The 18,513-nt window shown below is 43.6% G+C and overlaps 1 protein-coding gene across 3 annotated transcripts in view; it reads right to left on the minus strand.

Moving 5' to 3' along the window:
- LOC309398798 (lipase maturation factor 1-like) overlaps positions 1-18,513 on the minus strand; it is a 156,291-nt gene that overhangs the window by 40,618 nt on the left and 97,160 nt on the right. For all 3 annotated transcript variants that reach the window (XM_081966014.1, XM_081966013.1, XM_081966015.1), the window contains exon 4: positions 16,722-16,889. In XM_081966014.1, coding sequence (XP_081822140.1) covers positions 16,722-16,889 — 168 coding nt within the window. The remainder of the gene's footprint in view (positions 1-16,721; positions 16,890-18,513) is intronic.

Raw genomic sequence — 18,513 nt, forward strand, 5'->3', positions numbered from 1 at the left:
GAAAAAAGCATGTAAAAATGGGGGGGTTGCGCCTGTTGTGCACGCATGCGCACTGGGGGGTCGCGCATTGCATTATGGGTGCGGCACACCCGCATACGACCCTCCTGCGCTCCCCCCACTTGTGGAAGGCGAGCCAAAAAAGGTTCGCCGTCGCTGCTGTAGGCCATCTGCTCCAGGGCAGCACAAACAATCAGCTCATCAATCCATTGAGTGACAGAAGCCATTATCTTTCCAATACTGCAATATCAGGTTTATTTTTAGCCTTGCTATGGAGAATCCATTTAGGTTGTCCAACTGCTAAATTCCATGTAATAGGTATGCAATGTAAGAGAATAATGTCCTCTGAGAATTTTAATCTTTGTTGCGCAATCATATTTATTTAATCCACTACTTTCACCCCAAACCTGGTAAGTGTAGGACACTGTAAAAACGTGTGTTATCCTTATGACACCTTCAAAAGGCTCTTTTGGCCAGTGCTTTTGTGTACAAATGTTATGGATCCCAATAAAGCGACGTATCTTTTGACCGTTAACCCAAACTTCAGGGATACTCAACTAGCGAAGATGTCACGGAAGTATTCTGTGGTACCTGCTTACGTGTTTGGAGACTGGATTTGCTTCTCTATATACAGTCCTTGACTTACAACAGTAGATTTAGCGACCATTCAAAGTTAAAATGGCACTGAAAAAATGAGTTATGACCCCTTTTCAAAGTTACGACAGTTGCAGTATATCTATGATCGTGTGATCAAAATTTAGATGCTTGGCAACAGGGTCATATTTATGACCGTTGCAGTGTCCCGGGGTCATATGATCTTTTTTTTTTTTGACCTTCTGAGAAGCAAAGTCAATGGGAAAGCCAGATTCACTTAACAGGGTTAGTAACTTATCAACTGCAGTGATTCACTTATAACTGTGACAAGAAAGGTCATAAAACAGGGCAAAACTCACTGAACAAATCTCTCAGTTAACAACAGAAATTTGGGGTTCAATTGTCGTAAGGACTACCTATATTCTGCTTCCACTTTTAGGTGAGATGAAGCCCTTGCTAAGATGAACTTTAGTGGTTCGGTTGAGACTATGCAATTCAGGCCATACTTACACAACATTTGCCTGACACAGGCTGGGAATTCTGCAAACTGCTATCTCAGCCTGCTTGGAGAACATCGGAGTTGGTTTAATGTCAGGGTACCAAGTAATAAATCCATTGCAAGCAAAACTCTGAGGCAGCTGGATTCCTCAAAGAATAGCTTTATTGGAAATATCATATTGGCACAGATCTGGTGAAAACCGATTCTGAAGCTTCACATGGTTTTCACTTAATTAAAAGTAAAAGTTTTCCCCCACCCCAAACAATCAGTCAAATGGCCCAATTACTGTAGCATCTGGTGACATCATTCCTCCTTCTCTTGGCCAGGTGGGGGAATGGTTCCCCAGGAGAAAGTCTTGAGAAAGTATTTTATTTTGACTACACAAACCCAGCTATCTCCAATCATCCTATCACCCTAAAAGGTGTCAGGGTTCCAAATAATAGAATAGAATAGAATAGCAAAGTTGGAAGGGACCTTGGAGGTCTTCTAGTCCAACCCCATGCCTGGGCAGGAAACCCTACACCACTTCAGACATCTTCTTAATGACTTCCAGTGTTGGAGCATTCACAACTTCTGGAGGCAAGGGGTTCCACTGATTAATTGTTCTAACTTTCAGGAAATTTCTCCTTAGTTCTAGGTTGCTTCTCTCCTTGATTAGTTTCCACCCATTGCTTCTTGTTCTGCCCTCAGGTGCTTTGGAGAATAGCTTGACTGCCTCTTCTTTGGGGCAGTTCCTGAGATATTGGAACACTGCTATCACGTCTCCCCTAGTCCTTCTTTTCATTAAACAAGGCATACCCAGTTCCTGCAACCATTCTTCATGCGTTTTATCCTCCAATCCCCTCATCATCTTTGTTGCTCTTCTCTGCACTCTTTCTAGAGTCTCCACATCTTCTTTTTTTACATCGTGACAACTAAAACTGAATGCCGTATTCCACGTGTGGCCTTACCAAGGCCTTATAAAGTGGCATTAACCCTTCACGTGATCTTGATTCTATCCCTCTGTTGATGCAGCCTAGAACTGTGTTGGCTTTTTTGGCAGCTGCTGCACACGGCTGGCTCATATTTAAATGGTTGTCCACTAGGATTCCAAGATCCCTCTCACAGTTACTACTAATACATCCATAGCAAAAAAAAAAACTACCTTCCGAGGCAGGTAGATTCCTCAAAGAATAGTTTTGTTGGATATACCATATTGGCACAGTTCTGGTGAAAACCGACTCTGAAGTTTCCACGGTTCTCACCTAATTAAAAGTAAAAGTTTTCCCTCAACTCCAAACAATCAGTCACATGGCCCAATCAAGACACTGTCTGGTTGCCTGGTGCCATCACTCCTCCTTCCTCTGACCAGGTGCGAGAATGTCCTTGGTTCCCAAGAGAAAGTATTTTGTTTTGGCTACAGAACCCCTGCTATCTCCAATCCCCCACTCCCTATCCCTCAGCTCCAGCATGGCAACACTGAAGTTCCAAGATGGCTTTGGCCAGGACAGTTTCAGGGCTGACAGCAGGAAGCCCAGTACGATTCTTGGACCGAAGGAAAAGTGATTAATCCAAAAGGGAGTAACAGCCCTTCATAATAGAATTCAAGCAATCCAAACAGAGATTCTGGAAGACTCACACAACGTCAAAGAGTAAAAAAAAAAATCCAAAAGAACCACAACAATACAAACAATTGTGCTGGGGGAAGACAAACCCTCAATACCCAACATGTAGTGCGTTGACCCATCATCCCAGTTCAATACCTGACCTTCAAAACTTCCCCAGAGAAACCAGAGATTTGATCCACTGAGATTAAGGGTTACTAGGACAACTGATAGGAGTTCTCCTAAGGCTCTAGGAGAGATCTACATAGATTAACAGAGTTGGAAGGGACCTTGTAGGTCATCTAGTCCAACCTCCCACTCAAGCAGGAGCCCCTATACCATTTCTGACAGATGGCAGTCCAGTCTCTTCTTGAAAGTTTCAAGTGATGAAGCTCCAACAACTTCTGTTCCTTTGGTTGATTGTTCTCACTGTCGGAAAATTCCTCCTTATTTCCAGGTTGAATCTCTCCTTGCTCAGTTTCTATCCATTATTCCTTGTCTGGCCTTCAGGTGCCTTGGAGAATAGCTTGACCCCATTCCTCCTCTCTGAGGCAGCCCCTCAAATATTGGAAGACTATCTTCTCTCCCCTGATCCTTCTCTTCACTAAACTAGCCATGCCCAGTTCCTGCAACCATTCATTGTATGTTTTAGCCTCCAGTCCCCTCATCATCTTCGTTGTTCTTCTCTTGCATTCTTTCTAGAGTGGGGGGCGGATAAGGGGGTATATCAGAGGTCATTTGCTGCTATTCCACACCAGTTCAGGTGAACTGGTAGTGGTGGTGGCATGAGGCTCTGCCCAGCCATGTCCAGTTCCTGCAGCTGTTCATCGTATGTTTTAGCCTCCAGTCCCCTCATCATCCTGGTTGCTCTTCTCTGCACTTTTTCATCTTTTTCGACCCTTGCTAACTTTTTCCTTCTCTAGGGGTCCTACGAGTCAGAGGTGGACCTAATGCTCTTTTCTGATATGGCACAAAGAATCCTTGTCTTACTGTTGATATTTTTGTGCTTGTTCTGAGCCTCCAAAACGCTTCCGCCACGCCTGTTTTTGTTTTGGAAAAGAGAGGAACAGGACACGCTTTCAACCCAATGAGATAGTGCATTGTCCCATTTTAGCCAACCTCCCCTTAATCCAGAGTCCAAAACATCCTGTGCCTTTTGGAAGTTGCCCAACTCAAGTCGTAAAAAATAAACCACATCCTATGACTCCAACCTCCCCATTCCAAGACCAGAACTCGGAGAACACAAGTCACAACCCTGGAGGATGCTGGTCAAGCATAGTTTTCTGATATAGCCCTGCCTAGGGACAGAAGGGTGCAACATGTTTGCGGTGACCCCAACCTGAACGGTGCATTGCACTGATCTTGTGCTTTCCCCTCATTCCCTTCTTGACAATGCTAATGTACTTTCCGATGTGCTTTTTTGGAATTTTTCATTCCAAAATTAAAAATGTCCTTCCATGATGATTCGAATGGTTTCCTTCAGGAATCGGATGCAATAGCAATAGCACTTAGACTTATATGCCACTTCACAGTGCTTTTACAGCCCTCTCTGAGCGGCTTACAGAGTCAGCCTCTTGCACCCAACAATCTGGGTCCTCATTTTGCCCACCTCAGAAGGATGGAAGGCTGAGTCAACCTTGAGCTGGTCAGTATTGAACTGCTGGCAATTGGCAGAATTAGCCTGCAATACTACATTCTAACCACTGCGCCATTGAGATGTGCATGGCCTTTTCCTTTTCCTTCTGTGGGGAAAAAGGATGATGATGTGGAAGACTTACTAATTTTGCCATACTGTAACCAAAGTTCTGGATCAAGTCAAAGACACAGGATGGGACATGCTACAGCCAATTTGTCACAGCCAACTAGCAGTGGTCAACTCACCATGGCCAACTCAAGCATGAGACAACTTGCCAGGGGACAATTGAACAATTCAATGATTTAAAATAATGCAAAATTCATTTTTTGTCATTCACATTTCATTTTGTCCCTCTTTTGGCATCCTTTCTTTAATGATTCTATTCCACCATTTCTTTGAGATGAGTGTAATTCTTGTTCCATGGCAAATTGTCCTGCGGAGAGTTGACTGTAGTGAGTTGGCCATGGTGAGATGTCCTAGACCTTGCTCACCGAGGTGCCCATCAAACATTCAAAAAAGCAACCTTAAAGAGTAACAAACCTCTTTAGTCCATCTTACTCACTAAGGGGTATCCAAAAATGAAATTCAATGTAGAGAAAAGTAAAGTCTTACACTTAGGCAAGGAAAACCGCAATTACACATATAAACTGGGTGAAACCAGGCTTAATAGCAGTGACTGTGAGAGAGATTTGGGACTCTTAGTGGACAACCAAAAAACAGACAAAACAGCCAAGGTTGCATTAACAGAAGGATTCAATCAAGTTCAAGGGAGGCACTAATACTACTCTATAAAGCCTTAGTAAGAACACATCTAGAATACTGCATCCAGTTTTGGTCACCACACTATAAAAAGATGTTGAGACTCTAGAAAGAGTGCAGAGAAGAGCAACCAGGATGATTAGGGGACTGGAGGCTAAAATGTACAAAAAAACGGTTGCAGGAACTGGGCATGGCTAGTCTAGTGAAGAGAAGGACCAGGGGAGACAGGATAGCCGTCTTCCAATATTTGAGGGGTTCCCACAGAGAGGAGGGGGTCAAGCTATTCTCCAAGGCACCTGAAGGCCAGACAAGGAATAATGGATGGAAACTGACCAAGGAGAGATTCAGCCTGGAAATAAGGAGAAATTTTCTGACAGTGAGAACAATCAACCCAAGGAACAGAAGTTGCCTTCGGAAGTTGTGGAAGCTTCATTACTGGAGGCTTTCCAGAAGAGACTGGACTGCCATCTGCCAGAAATGGTATAGGGTCTCCTGCTTGGGTGAGTGGTTGGAGTAGATGGACACCCCCCCCTCTCTCTCTCTCTCTCTCCCTCCTTCCCTCCCTCCCTAATTAAAACAATGATGGATATTCCTACATCCATACACTTCAAGGGAAGATGGCCCTTCTGTAACTTTGTCCGGAATCTTCTAGCTTCCCCGGGCGATTCTCCTTTCCAGAACTGGAAAGGGGGAAAAAAAAAACCTGCTCCTAGGGCAGAATTGGTGGCCCATGAGAGACAACATCCAGATGTCGAGAGGTTAGCCAAGAAGGAAGAGGATGTGTTTTCTGTAAAATCCCTTGCAGCATGTTACGGAGGTCTTCTTCAAAACATATGTTGGGGAATCCCAGGTGGGAACTGAAGGCAGATGATACAACCAGCGTGCGGCACGAGAGAAAAGCTGGCTCCTTTTTAAGCTTCCAAATTGCTCTGCCCACCAGCACAGCTGGTGAAAGGAGGTCTTCTGCCCCAACTGGAAGAGGGGTGAAGAGTCTCTGGACCGCCCAAAGTGCTATGCAAACACCGTGTTTTGTAACTGGGAGGGCAGGGAATAGTTCATAACAAGCTACTTGCTTCCAGAGTTTATTTACTGAGGTTTATATTCCCCTCCATCTACAATGATGCTGAGTGATTCACATGCATCATTCCACTAATACGCAGGAGTAAATTAGTATTACTGAGCATCAACAATGCACAATGAAACCTCATTTTATCAGGATATTTTCCTTCTTTCCTCTCCTCTCCCTTCTTCTTTCCTTCCCTCCCCTCATTTTTGAAACCTCATTTTATCAGATACAAGGGGAAAATGTCCAGGTGAAATGTAATTTCTAATGTTGGATTTCCCCCCCTTACCAGAGGGAGCCCCCTTGTGGAGGACTGTGAAGCCCTTACCATGGCAACTCCACTGCGCTGTACAGCCATTTTACGGCAGTATGGTAGAAGCCATTTTAAGGCACAACAGGCTGTATCTTAACAGAACACCCCCCCCAAGGGATTTAAGGGGTGTCTTACCCCCACAATATTTGTTTCCAGAGAGTAAGTCACCTGTGTACCACATTTAGTCGAAATTGCTCCACTGTTATGCTGTCTCTCTCTCTCTCACACACACACAGACACACACACACACACACACACACAGAGACAGAGCTGTTTTTATATATACAGCTAGAAAAAGAAGATGATATCAATGATCAATTGACACTATTTCTGTGCAGACCAGTTGCCAAGCATTTGGATTTTGATCACATGATCATAGGGATGGTGCAAGTGTGAAATATGCTCGGAAGTCACTTTTTTCAATGCTGTTGTAACTTTGAATGGTCACTAAGTGAGGACTGCCTGTACCATTACTCCACCAAGCCCTCTCTCTACCTGAGGCACACAGGGTATGAGCCTGGCTATCATCTTCATCATTCTAATCATTGTCTATCCAAAGTAGGATGAAGGCCTTTTCTGCATGTTTCCAACCCATGGAGTCCTGAGCTTTCTTTCACCAGTTGGGCCCGCCATACTTGCTGATGTCATTGATCCATCTTCTTTGAGATCTCTTTTGTGGATGCTTTTGATCGAGTGGGATCTATTCTAAGACCACCTTGGTCCACCTGCCCTCAGTTCTTCTTGCTAGGTGACCAGCCTATTTCCATCTCCATTCTTTTACTCTCCTTAACAATATTGTATGCTTTCATTTGTTCTCTCATCCATGCGCAGGTCTTTCTATCTTGTCTTGTGACGCCGAGCGTGGATCTTTTTCATGGTCCTTTGTGCCACTCTTAGCTTTTGCATCAATTGTGAGGTTAGTGTTCATGTTTCCCTGGAATGTTAGAGCAGGTAGCACACACTGATTGAAAACTTTTCTCTTCAGGCAGAGGGGGAATTGTTTTCTTGAAAATTACGCTTAGCTTGCCGAATGCCTGCCAACCACATTTAATATGCCGTTCAATTTCCTTTATTGTATCACCTTCCATTGAGATCTGTTGGGTATATATAATATCTCTCTCCTTCTCTCTCTCCCTCTGTCCCTCTTTCTCTGTCTCTGTCTCTCTCTCTCTGTCTCCCTCTCCCCCTCTCTGTCCCTCTCCCTCTTTCCCCCCTCTCCCTCTTTCTCTGTGTCTCCCTCTCCCTCCTCTCTCTGTCCCTTTCTCTTTCTCTCCCTCTTTCTCTGTCTCTCTTCCTCTCTCTCTCTCCCTTTCTCGCTCTCTCTCTCTCCCTCTCTGTCCCCCTCTCTTCCTTTCTCTCTATCTCTGTCCTTCTCTCTCTCTCTCCCCCACTCTGTCTCGCTCTCCCTCTTTCTCTCTCTCCTTCTTTCTTTCTCTCCCTCACTCTGTCTCCCTCTCCCTCTATCTCCCTCTTCCTCTCCCTTCCTCCCTCCCTTTCCCCCCTTCTCTCCCTCTCCCCCTCTCCCTCTCTCTCTCTCCCCCTCCCTCTCTCCCTCCCTCTAACAAATATGTTCAACATTATCAACAGAATAGATTTGATTTTTACTAAAAAATTTAAAAAGTATCTGTTACCAACCCTCTGGCTTCATGGCAGCATACAGATAATGCGAAAAGGAAGATAATTGCCCTGCTGTAGCTAAAGTTAAATTGATGCTCCTTCCTGCGATGATTTTTATCATCGTGAGACTGGAGTTGGGAAGAAGACAAGATCACTTGGGGAGTATTTTTTTAAAAAAAGGAGTCAAACTGACAGCCATAATCACACCATCAGAGCCCACCCCCTTTTTAAACCTGCATTTTGTGTGAATAAAAAAAGGGGAGAACCGGGGGCTGCCATCAGGATTTAGAAACGCAGGGCTGGAAGGGACTTTGGAGGTCTTCTAGTCCAACCCCCCTGCCCAAAGCAGGAGACCTGATTAACTTTTATTAAGTTCACCCCAGAAAGAGAGAAAAATCAGGGGATGCACCTTAAGGCCAAGAAGACCTTTGAGCTATTGTTTTCCTCAGAAATGTGGCTGCTTTGTGGGAGGGTCCTCACACTTGGGCCACAGGAAGGGCCAGCTTGTGGCCAAGAGCCACCCCTTGAGGCTGCATCTCGGAGGTGGACGAGTGTTTGCTGAGCTCATCCAACTCATCCGGTGGTCCTTTGTTGGAAACCTGGGCACGTTTCTCCAGAAAAAGCAAGTGAGCATCTGCAGAGCTTTCCCTATTTTGTGTGGAGAGGAGGCCCTGGGCAGGGGCCAAGCTGGACGTCCAGTTCGGACGGGGGCCAACTCAGTGACTCACGGAGAACAGCAGGGCCTAGAACTAGGGATGAAAAAGCAAATTTGTCCAGGGAGAATTTTTATATAAACTTACTCAACTTACACAAAGACTAAATTATACTCGAGCACAAGAAAGCAGCATGTTTTGGAGATTCTCAAGTCATTCAGGTCACGGTTGTCCCAAAGGTGCTTTTTCAACTGGAGTTTTTGGTTTTTCTTCTTTGAAGATGTTTCGTTTCTCGTGCAAGAAGCTTCTTCAGCTTTGACTGGATGGAGGGGAAGGGAAGGATTGATACTCCTTGCAGACAGAACTGATCATTTGCATCCTTTTAGAGAGTCCTTGAGGCCACTTGGAGGTTTCTCTGTGTCCTCCGGGTCCCCTGAGTTGGTGCAAATGGTTCCTGTAGTCTGCAATTTTTCCCCCCTCTGGAAATCCACTCCTACTCTCACACCGTTCAAAGGGTGTCCATCCCAAATGGTATAGCTCAAAGTCTGTAGAGATTCTCAGTCCTCCAGGTCATGGTTGTCCCAAAGGTGCTTTTTTCAAGAGGCAGCTGGACTTCCCTGTTTTTCTTCTTTGAAGACGTTTCGCTTCTCATCCAAGAAGCTTCTTCGGCACTTTTCAGTTTTTTGCACAAAGGACTACAACTCTAAGGAAAACAAAGGTGTACTTCTTAAAGAAAAGTATGGGGAGACATACCTCTAGTTTGTAAAGTCCACATGAAGATGGGTATGGGTTTCCAGACAGAGCTTTGGCTTGTTGTTAAATTGGTAAACGAAGATCAACATTGGCAACCGCCAAGCGGCAGCTGGAAAAATAAACGATGAAGAACACAACGGACAATTTACTGAATCTTAACGTAAACTGTTAAGGTTTAGAGGGACGCAGTGGCTCAGTGGCTAAGACGCTGAGCTTGTCGATCAGAAAAGTCAGCAGTTCGAATCCCTAGCACCGCGTAATGGAGTGAGCTCACATGACTTGTCCCAGCTTCTGCCAACCTAGCAGTTCGAAAGCACATACGAAATGCAAGTAGGAAAAATAGGGACCACCTTTGGTGGGAAGGGAACAGCATTCCGTGCGCCTTCAGCATATAGTCATGCCGACCACATGACCACGGAGACGTCTTCGGACAGCGCTGGCTCTATGGCTTTGAAACGGAGATGAGCACCGTCCCCTAGAGTCAGGAACGACCAGCACATATGTGCGAGAGGAACCTTTACCTAACATAAACGGTACCACAGAAGTTCTAGCATCGTACAGAGGAGACTCTTAAAAAAGGCAACCTGAAAAACGCCTAGCTGAATGTTCACAACGATTGCTTGTAGGTTTAAGCCACGGTTGCTGCTTTCTATATGTGACGTTTGAAACCGTCTGGATTTTTTTTTAATGAAGCAAATCCCTCAAACCTCAATTTTGAATTCTAGCCAGACTGAACTCAAAGAGTAAACCACGTTTGATTTCCCTCAATTATGCTCAGAGGCTAGTAAACATTTTTAAAATGTAAAAACAAAGATTATCAATTCCCAGCAAAAAGAAAAAGATACTATACGGTATGTATCTCATTATACACACAATTAGCCAAGACATTAAAAGAGGCTTGCTCCTGGGGAGGAAAGCTATGGCAAATCTAGACAGCATACTAAAAAGCAGAGACATCACCCTGCCAACAAAAGTGAGTCTAGTCAAGGCTATGGTTTTCCCACTTGCAATGGATGGCTGTGAAGGTTGGACCATAAGGAAGGCTGAGCACCAAAGATTGTACTTCTGGAAAGCGCGCAAGTGTGAATCGAACAGACTAGCCATCTTAGGCAACCAAACAACTACTCTGCATTAAAACTGTAATCTCCTGGCTAATGTATTATCGTGTATGCTACATAAATAAACTTTTTTTTTCACTAACCTATGAAGATCAGTTCCGATTTTAACTCTATTTTGGGGGAGTGCATCCTGTCCTCTTTTCACTGGATATTTCTAAAATTCCATTTTCACTTTGTTATTATAGGGTACTGAGTATTGGCCAAGTGTGGTTGGACATACAAGGAATTTGTCTTCAGTGCATAAGCTCTCAGTGTACATAAAAGCTATAAGTGATAATTCACAATCACAGTCATCATAAAAACACACTCATCATAAATCATAAGATGCAACACTTAGTGATAGAATCAACATAAATCATACTAGGAAACTAAATAAAACAATATAAATCATAAAGATACAAGCAACTAAGTTATAGTCATAGGTAGAAAAGGAGAATATTATTTACACAGTCTTACTAAACAATTTGACAGGGACGTGGTGGCTCAGTAGCTAAGACACTGAGGTTTTCGATCAGAAAGGTCGGCCGTTTGGCAGTTTGAATCCCTAGCACTGCATAACGGAGTGAGCGCCCGTTACTTGTCCCATCTTCTGCCAACCTAGCAGTTCAAAAGCATGTAAAAATGCGAGTAGAAAAATAGGAACTACCTTTGGTGGGAAGGGAACAGTGCTCCGTGCGCCTTTGCCATTTAGTCATGCCGACCACATGACCACGGAGACGTCTTCGGACAGCGCTGGCTCTTCGGCTTTGAAACAGAGATGAGCACCGTCCCCTAGAGTTGGGAACGACTAGTACATATGTGCGAAGGGAACCTTTACCTTTATAAACAGGTTGACAGTTGGGAATTAAGTTGTTTAGCAGAGTGATGGCATGGGGGAAAACCTGTCCCTATGTTTAGTTGTTCTGGTGTGCAGTGCCCTATAGCATTGTTTTGAGGGTAGGAGTTGAAACAATTTATGTTGAGGATGTGAGGATGTGTAGATTATTTTCGCAGCTCTCTTTTTGACTCGTGCAGTCAAAAATGAATTTAATGAGGAAAAAAATGAATTTCAACAGCCCTAGAATCAGGCTGCAGCATAACAAAACGGACAAAAAGTGAAGGGGCTCTGAATGCTTTCTGAATGCACACACACATATATATGCATGTATGTTGTATTTGTGCTGATAAATAAATAAAGGGAGACTAGTATAGATCTATTTCAAGCTATTTAGCTCTCATCAGCTAGCCATACCCTTACTGGGAATCGAACCAGGGCTGTATTGCATATTAGGCCGATGTAATTGCCACTAAGCCACAGGTTCTCTTCCTTATCAGCTGAGCCAGGGAAATAGGTATGCATTTGTGTTACAACCCCTGGTATGCCCAAATATGGGAGGGAGCTCACTACTCCCCCTTTCTGTCCTTTGGCTCATTACAGAGGACCATCCAGGCAGAAAACCATATTTTTATAAAAAGGCAACATTAAAAATAAAAATATGGTTTTCTGCCTGGATGGTCCTCTGTAATGAGCCGAAGGACAGAAAGGGGGAGTAGTGAGCTCCCTCCCATATTTGGGCATACCAGGGGTTGTAACACACACACACACACACACACACACACACACACACACACACACACAATGTTTATCCATACTTTATGGTTTTTGGTCCATTGAGGACAATTGTCCGGAAAACAGAGTCAATGCAAAACCTCCGGGATTCTGTTTTAGATTACTAGTCTCTCTGCCTCATCTGGAGAGCGAGAGAGCTGATTTTGGCTCACCTCAAAATAAATAAATAAATAAACTAAGCCAGGTTGGGCCTGGTTAATACTTGGAAGGTAAAAGCCCCAGCAAAGCCCAAGGGCTGCGGGCTAGATGGAGAAATCAAAAGATTCTTTTGGGGAAAAGGCAAGTGGCGGCATTCCATGTCCCTGCCTAGAAAACCAATGAAGTCACTGGAGTTTTACTCAAGGAACATTTTGCAGCCTTCACTGGGAAGCCTTGATGCATTCAATTATTTCGAATGCTGAACCAGACTTGGGATGAAGCTCCAGCTTTGGTCCATCCTCCCCCCCCTCCCCCCCCCAGTGATGCCAGCTCCAAATTACAGCTCTGAATGAAGAAAGCCCAAGGACACCAGGAATAGATTTTCGAGCAGAAAGACTATGAAGGCTACCAGAGGTGTCAAACGTAGCCCTGAGCTCAAAACTCTTTTACTTATTTGTAAATAAATTTATTTATGGCCTATCTTGCTGTGGGGCTATTTCAACTGAAGAACTCTTACCTAAAGTTGAGGTGTATCAGGATTCTAGGAAAGGAAAGGAGAGGGGAGGAGAGGAAAGAAGGAAAGAAGAGGAAAGAAGAAAAGGAGAGGAGAGGAAAGGAAGGGAGAGGAAAGAAGGAAAGGAGGGGAGAGGAAAGGAAAGAAGAGGAAAGAAGGAAAGGAGGGGAGAGGAGAGGAAAGGAGAGGAAAGAAGGAGAGGGGAGGAGAAAGGAGAGGAAAGAAGGAGAGGAGAGGAAAGGGGAGGGGAGGAAAGGAGAAAGGAGGGGAGAGGCAAAGAAAGAAGGAAAGGAGGGGAGAGGGGAGGGGAGGGAAGGAAAGAAGAAGGGAGAGGAGAGGAAAGAAGGAAAGAAGAAAAGGAGAGGAGAGGAGAGGAAAGGAGAGGAAAGAAGGAAAGGAGGGGGGAGGAGAGGAAAGAAGGAAAGAAAAGGAGAGGAAAGAAGGAGAGGAGAGGAGAGGGGAGGGGAGGAAAGGAGAAAGGAGGGGAGAGGCAAAGAAAGAAGGAAAGGAGGGGAGGGGGGAGGGGAGGGAAGGAAAGAAGGGAGAGGAGAGGAAAGAAGGAAAGAAGAGGAAAGAAGAAAAGGAGAGGAGAGGAAAGGAAAGGAGAGGAAAGAAGGAAAGGAGGGGGGGGAGGAAAGAAGGAGAGGAGAGGGGAAGGGAGAAGGGAAGGGAGGGGAGGGGAGAGAAGAGGAAAGAAAAGGAAAGGAAAAACACCCGCACTATTTCTGTCCATTCTTGAGAACTAAAACTTCTGTTGTCAGAAAGGGACCAGGCCAAAGACCTGATCTGAGCTCTTTAAAAATGATCCATTTTGATTTGTTCTACTAACACGGCTCGTATACCTTAAAATTAAGCACGTTTTATTCCTCCAATGACTTTCCTTTTTCCTTTTTGGAAGAGAGTTCCCCAATTGTTAATGGCCGTGCCAGAGCTAGCGCAGTGGCTGTTTATCCGCCCATTTCCTTGATCCTTTCCAATTAATCGAGTCCATGCCATGATTAAATAAAGCATGAGTCACATCTTGGTTAGGTGGTTTGTTTGTTTTTAAGCCAAGAAGGCTGAGAGCTCAGCCCTCCCTTCCTCAATAAATCCTTTTCTCAAACTCTGTTTTTGAGACGCTGAAATGTTCCCATTGCGACAACTAATTCAAGTTTCTTTCAAATTATTTTTATAAGTAATAAAACAATTTGTTTTTTATTAGAGCCTGTCAAGAGTAGGCACTGGGTTTATTCTGAAAGAAACCAGCACTGGTTGAGGGTTGGAACGCCGTTAGGATGTTTCTGAATGGTTCCCAACCACAGTCAAAAACAGAGTTTATGGCTTCAGGTTGTGTAGACACATTTACACAATTAAAACATAAATTAGGACAATTAGTGATAAAAAAAAACCTTGGATTGTGCAGAGATGGACAAATTAACCCTAAAATTAAAGGACAAAGAAGAATCGGAATACTACGAAATTTGGAATAAGTGGTATGAATGGTTGGATAATAAGAAAAACAATTAAGCCGAAAACAATATACATAAACAAACATAGAACTGTATATAAAAGTAGGTAAATATGTAAAATATCATAAAAATGTATAGATAAGATGACATAATGATTGTAATGTATGGTAAAGAGAGGAAAACGACGATGTAACATTGTACAAACTGTTGATATAAAGATTGTAATATGTGATAAAAAAACAAAAACAATAAAAATTAACACACACACACAAAAAATTAGGAGTGGAAGCAGAGGAGAAGAGGACCAGAAGTGAATGAAATGCTTGCCTCCCCTGCCGTCCCCTTGACTTCTGACCAATGCAACACCCTTCTTGGCCAACTGGTGAGGGAGTTGCAGTCACACAACACAACTCGGGTTCGCCCGGACTCTGCCGCATGGCAAAGGGAGTGGCGGGGAGGAGACGGCTCCTGGAATCAGGATACTGTCCATTTGCTAGGTGACTCCATCCGAGCACCTGCAGGAATGTCCTTGGTTGCCATGAGGAAGTATTTCGTTTTGGCTACAACATCCCAACTGTCTCTATTCCCTCCTCCCTCTTCTCTGGGGTGTCAGCACTCAAGTCTCAAAATGGCCTCAGTCAGGCCAGCTTCAGGGTTGACAAAGAGGCTTGCTTGTCAAGGACCTCTATGGTACAATCGAATTACAGCTAAGAGCTTTGACTGTACATTTCATCATTTGGCTATCCTTTCCACCAACCAGCTACCCTTTAGTGATTTGATACTCACCAAGAGGATCTGCAACCCAAAAATTTGTTACCTTTTGCTTCACACATGTTAAGCCGGACTTATCAAGAAAAAAACCAGAAGGTAAATTTCAGATTGTAGTAAGATTTTTAAAATCTTACTTTAGGTTTTTAATGTCTAGGTCAGGGGTGTCCAAACTTGGGAACTTTAAGACTTGTGGACTTCAACTCCCAGAATTCTGGGAGTTGAAGTCCACAAGTCTTAAAGTTCCCAAGTTTGGACACCCCTGGTCTAGGTAGTCCGCGACAGTTCATTTACTGACCATTCAAAGTTACAACAGTGTCAGAGTATGTTCATAGACTGGAATAGACCTGGCAACAGGTCAGCCAATAGGGACTATTTGGAAACAGAAACAGTATTTGCTGTATGAGCAACAAGGAGACAGCATGGAGCCTGGGCATGGCTTAGCTATGCATCTCTGAGTCTGTGCAAAAGCCCCAAAAGTAGTCTGCTGCTAGAACTGAAACTGGAAACTGTTCTATCCTCTGCCTGTGTTTGTTTGTACTTTCTACCACATTGGAAGAACCACTCTTGGTATTGTATATATGTCTCGTGGGTTATTATGTATATAAAGAGAAGTTAACAAATCCTGCTGAATCAGTTACCTGTTGTGGCCCAGCAGGATCCGGTTGAGCTGCTGATGGACTCGGATAGCGAGGAACCATATGAGTCTGCCCTGGACAATGAGGAGGACCCTGTGCAGGGTTTAGACTCAGAGCAGGGTCCAGAGAGGCTGGCTGGCCACCAGGAGGTGCCTGAGGCATGGAGCAGTGGGGAGGATCAAATGCAGTTTGTCCCTGATGCCAGATTGAGAAGGGCTGAGAAACGGAAGCAGCAACTCCATAGGCAGACTCACAGAAGATGATTAAGCACAGGTGGCTGTGGATTGGCCCCTCCCAAGAGAGATTATAGGTGAGGTGTTGGGAGGGGACATTTACAGGAAACAACTGTTCGAATTAGTAATTAAGAAAATCTATGTATTCTAGCCATGTCTGCTCGTTTGGACTATCTGCGTGGCTTCCTTTGAATTATCTGGGCTGTTTTATTGAACGTGAGTTGTCTGGGCCCTCAGCCAAAGGATTTGTTATCTCAGTAATTAAACAGTGGCAAACAGCCAGGCCTGTGTTCTGGTTTATTCACAGGTGTGGAGAGGGGGGTCAGAACAGTTACCTATGTGTGCTTTCTGAATGTGATTGCTGCAACAAACTCTGACAAACAGCACTGAATAAAGTGACATGACCATTTTTCATACTTTTGGCTGTTGAAAAATGCAGCAAAATTCAGATGCTTGACAACTCGTTCATGTATGTGACGGTTCCAGTTTTTTGAGACTTTCTGACAAGCAAAGTCAATGGGAGAGTCGCTTAACAACCATGTTACTAACTTAACAAGAACTGTAGTGACTCACTTAAGAAATGTGGCAAGAAAAGTCGTAAAATGGGGCAAAACTCACTGAACAAATTTTTCACCTAGCAACATAAATTCCGGGCTCAATTGTGGTCATAAGTCAAGGACTACCCGTTATATAGCAGATGGGGGAATCAAGTTTTCTTTTTAGGTGGACAGAATCTAGAAAAAGGTTAACTGAAGAGCCCAAAGCGAGGATCCTTCCTATGCTCTTACCTGGAAGAGGATCTGAAGGATGCCATGGGCCATACACATGCGCCGCCCCAGGAAGACAAAGAAGGGCACAACCAGCTCAATGAAATGGTTGAAGAGGGTCTCAAATGCATGGAACCATCCGGGCGACCGGTGCATAAAATAGGCCACAGGGTTGGGAACCGGCTGGGTCTGGAAGAGAGAAAACAAGAAGGTAGCAATAGCACTTAGATTGATATGATGCTTCACAGGGCTTTTACAGACCACTCTAAGCATTTACAGAGTCAGCCTCTTGCCCCCAACTATCTTGGTCTTCATTTTACCAACCTTGGAAGGATGGAAGGCTGAATCAACTTTGAGCCATTAAATCCATCCATCCTTCCTTCCTTCCTTCCTTCCTTCCTTCCTTCCTTCCTTCCTTCCTTCCTCCCCTCCCCCCTCCTTCTCAAAAGCACAATCTTAATAGCATTCAATCTGCACCTCCATGACTGTCTGGTTTGGCTCTGCAACCAAACAAGACAAACACAGACTTCAACGGATAATTAGAACTGCAGAAAAAACAATGGCTACCAACCTGCCTTCCATTGAGGACCTGTATATACAGCATGGGTCAAAAAGAGGCCTGTGAAAGTATCTACAGATCCCTTGCATCCTGGACGTAAATTGTTTCAACTTCTACCCTCGAAATGATGCTATAGAGCACTGCACACCAGAACAACTAGGCACAAGGACAGTTTTCTCCCCGAATGCCATCACTCTGCTAAACAACTAATTCCCACAACATTGTCATATTACCTACTAAGACTGTACTACTATTCTTCTTCTCATCCTTCCTAGTACTTATCTCTTCCCACTTATGATTATAACCATGTTGCTTGTATCTTTCAATTTATATTGTTTTTATTGTTTCCTAGTAGGGTTTGATAGCTTATTAGTAACCTATGACTATAACTAAGTGTTGTATCTTTTTATTCTTGATGATTTTTTAAAATTCTCCTTATGTACACTGAGTGCATATGTACCAAAGACAAATTCCTTGTGTGTCCAACCACACTTGACAAATAAATAATTCTATTCTATTCTATTCCCGATTCTCTATTCTATTCTATTCTATTCTATTCCTAATTTTCTATTCTATTCTATTCCTGATTCTCTATTCTATTCTATTCCTGATTCTCTATTCTATTCTATTCCTGATATTCTATTCCATTCTATTCTATTCTATTCATTCTATTCTATTTTATTCCTGATTCTCTATTCTATTCTATTCTATTCCTAATTTTCTTTTCTTTTCTTTTCTATTCCTGATTCTCTATTCTATTCTATTCTATTCTATTCCTGATTCTCTATTCTATTCTATTCCTGATTCTCTATTCTATTCTATTCCTGATATTCTATTCTATTCATTCTATTCTATTTTATTCCTGATTCTCTATTCTATTCTATTACTAATTTTCTTTTCTTTTCTATTCTATTCCTGATTCTCTATTCTATTCTATTCTTGATTCTCTATTCTATTCTATTCTATTCCTGATTCTCTGTTCTATTCTGTTCTATTCTATTCTATTCTATTCTTAGGTTTATATACCATTTCACAGTGTTTTTACAGCCCACTCTAAGCGGTTTACAGAGTCAGCCTCTTGCCCCCAGCAATCTGGGTCCCCATTTTACCCCAGAAGGATGGAAGTTTCTCCTTAGTTCCAGGTTGCCTCTCTCCTTGATTAATTTCCCCTTAGTTAACCCTTGATTAGCTTGGATACTTCAAACAACGTCTTCAGGCAAGGGCCAGGTTTCCACAACGGCCAAGCCTGAAGCC

The sequence above is a fragment of the Natrix helvetica genome (assembly GCF_964273705.1).
Source record: "Natrix helvetica genome assembly, chromosome: 13".
NCBI lineage: Eukaryota > Metazoa > Chordata > Lepidosauria > Squamata > Natricidae > Natrix > Natrix helvetica.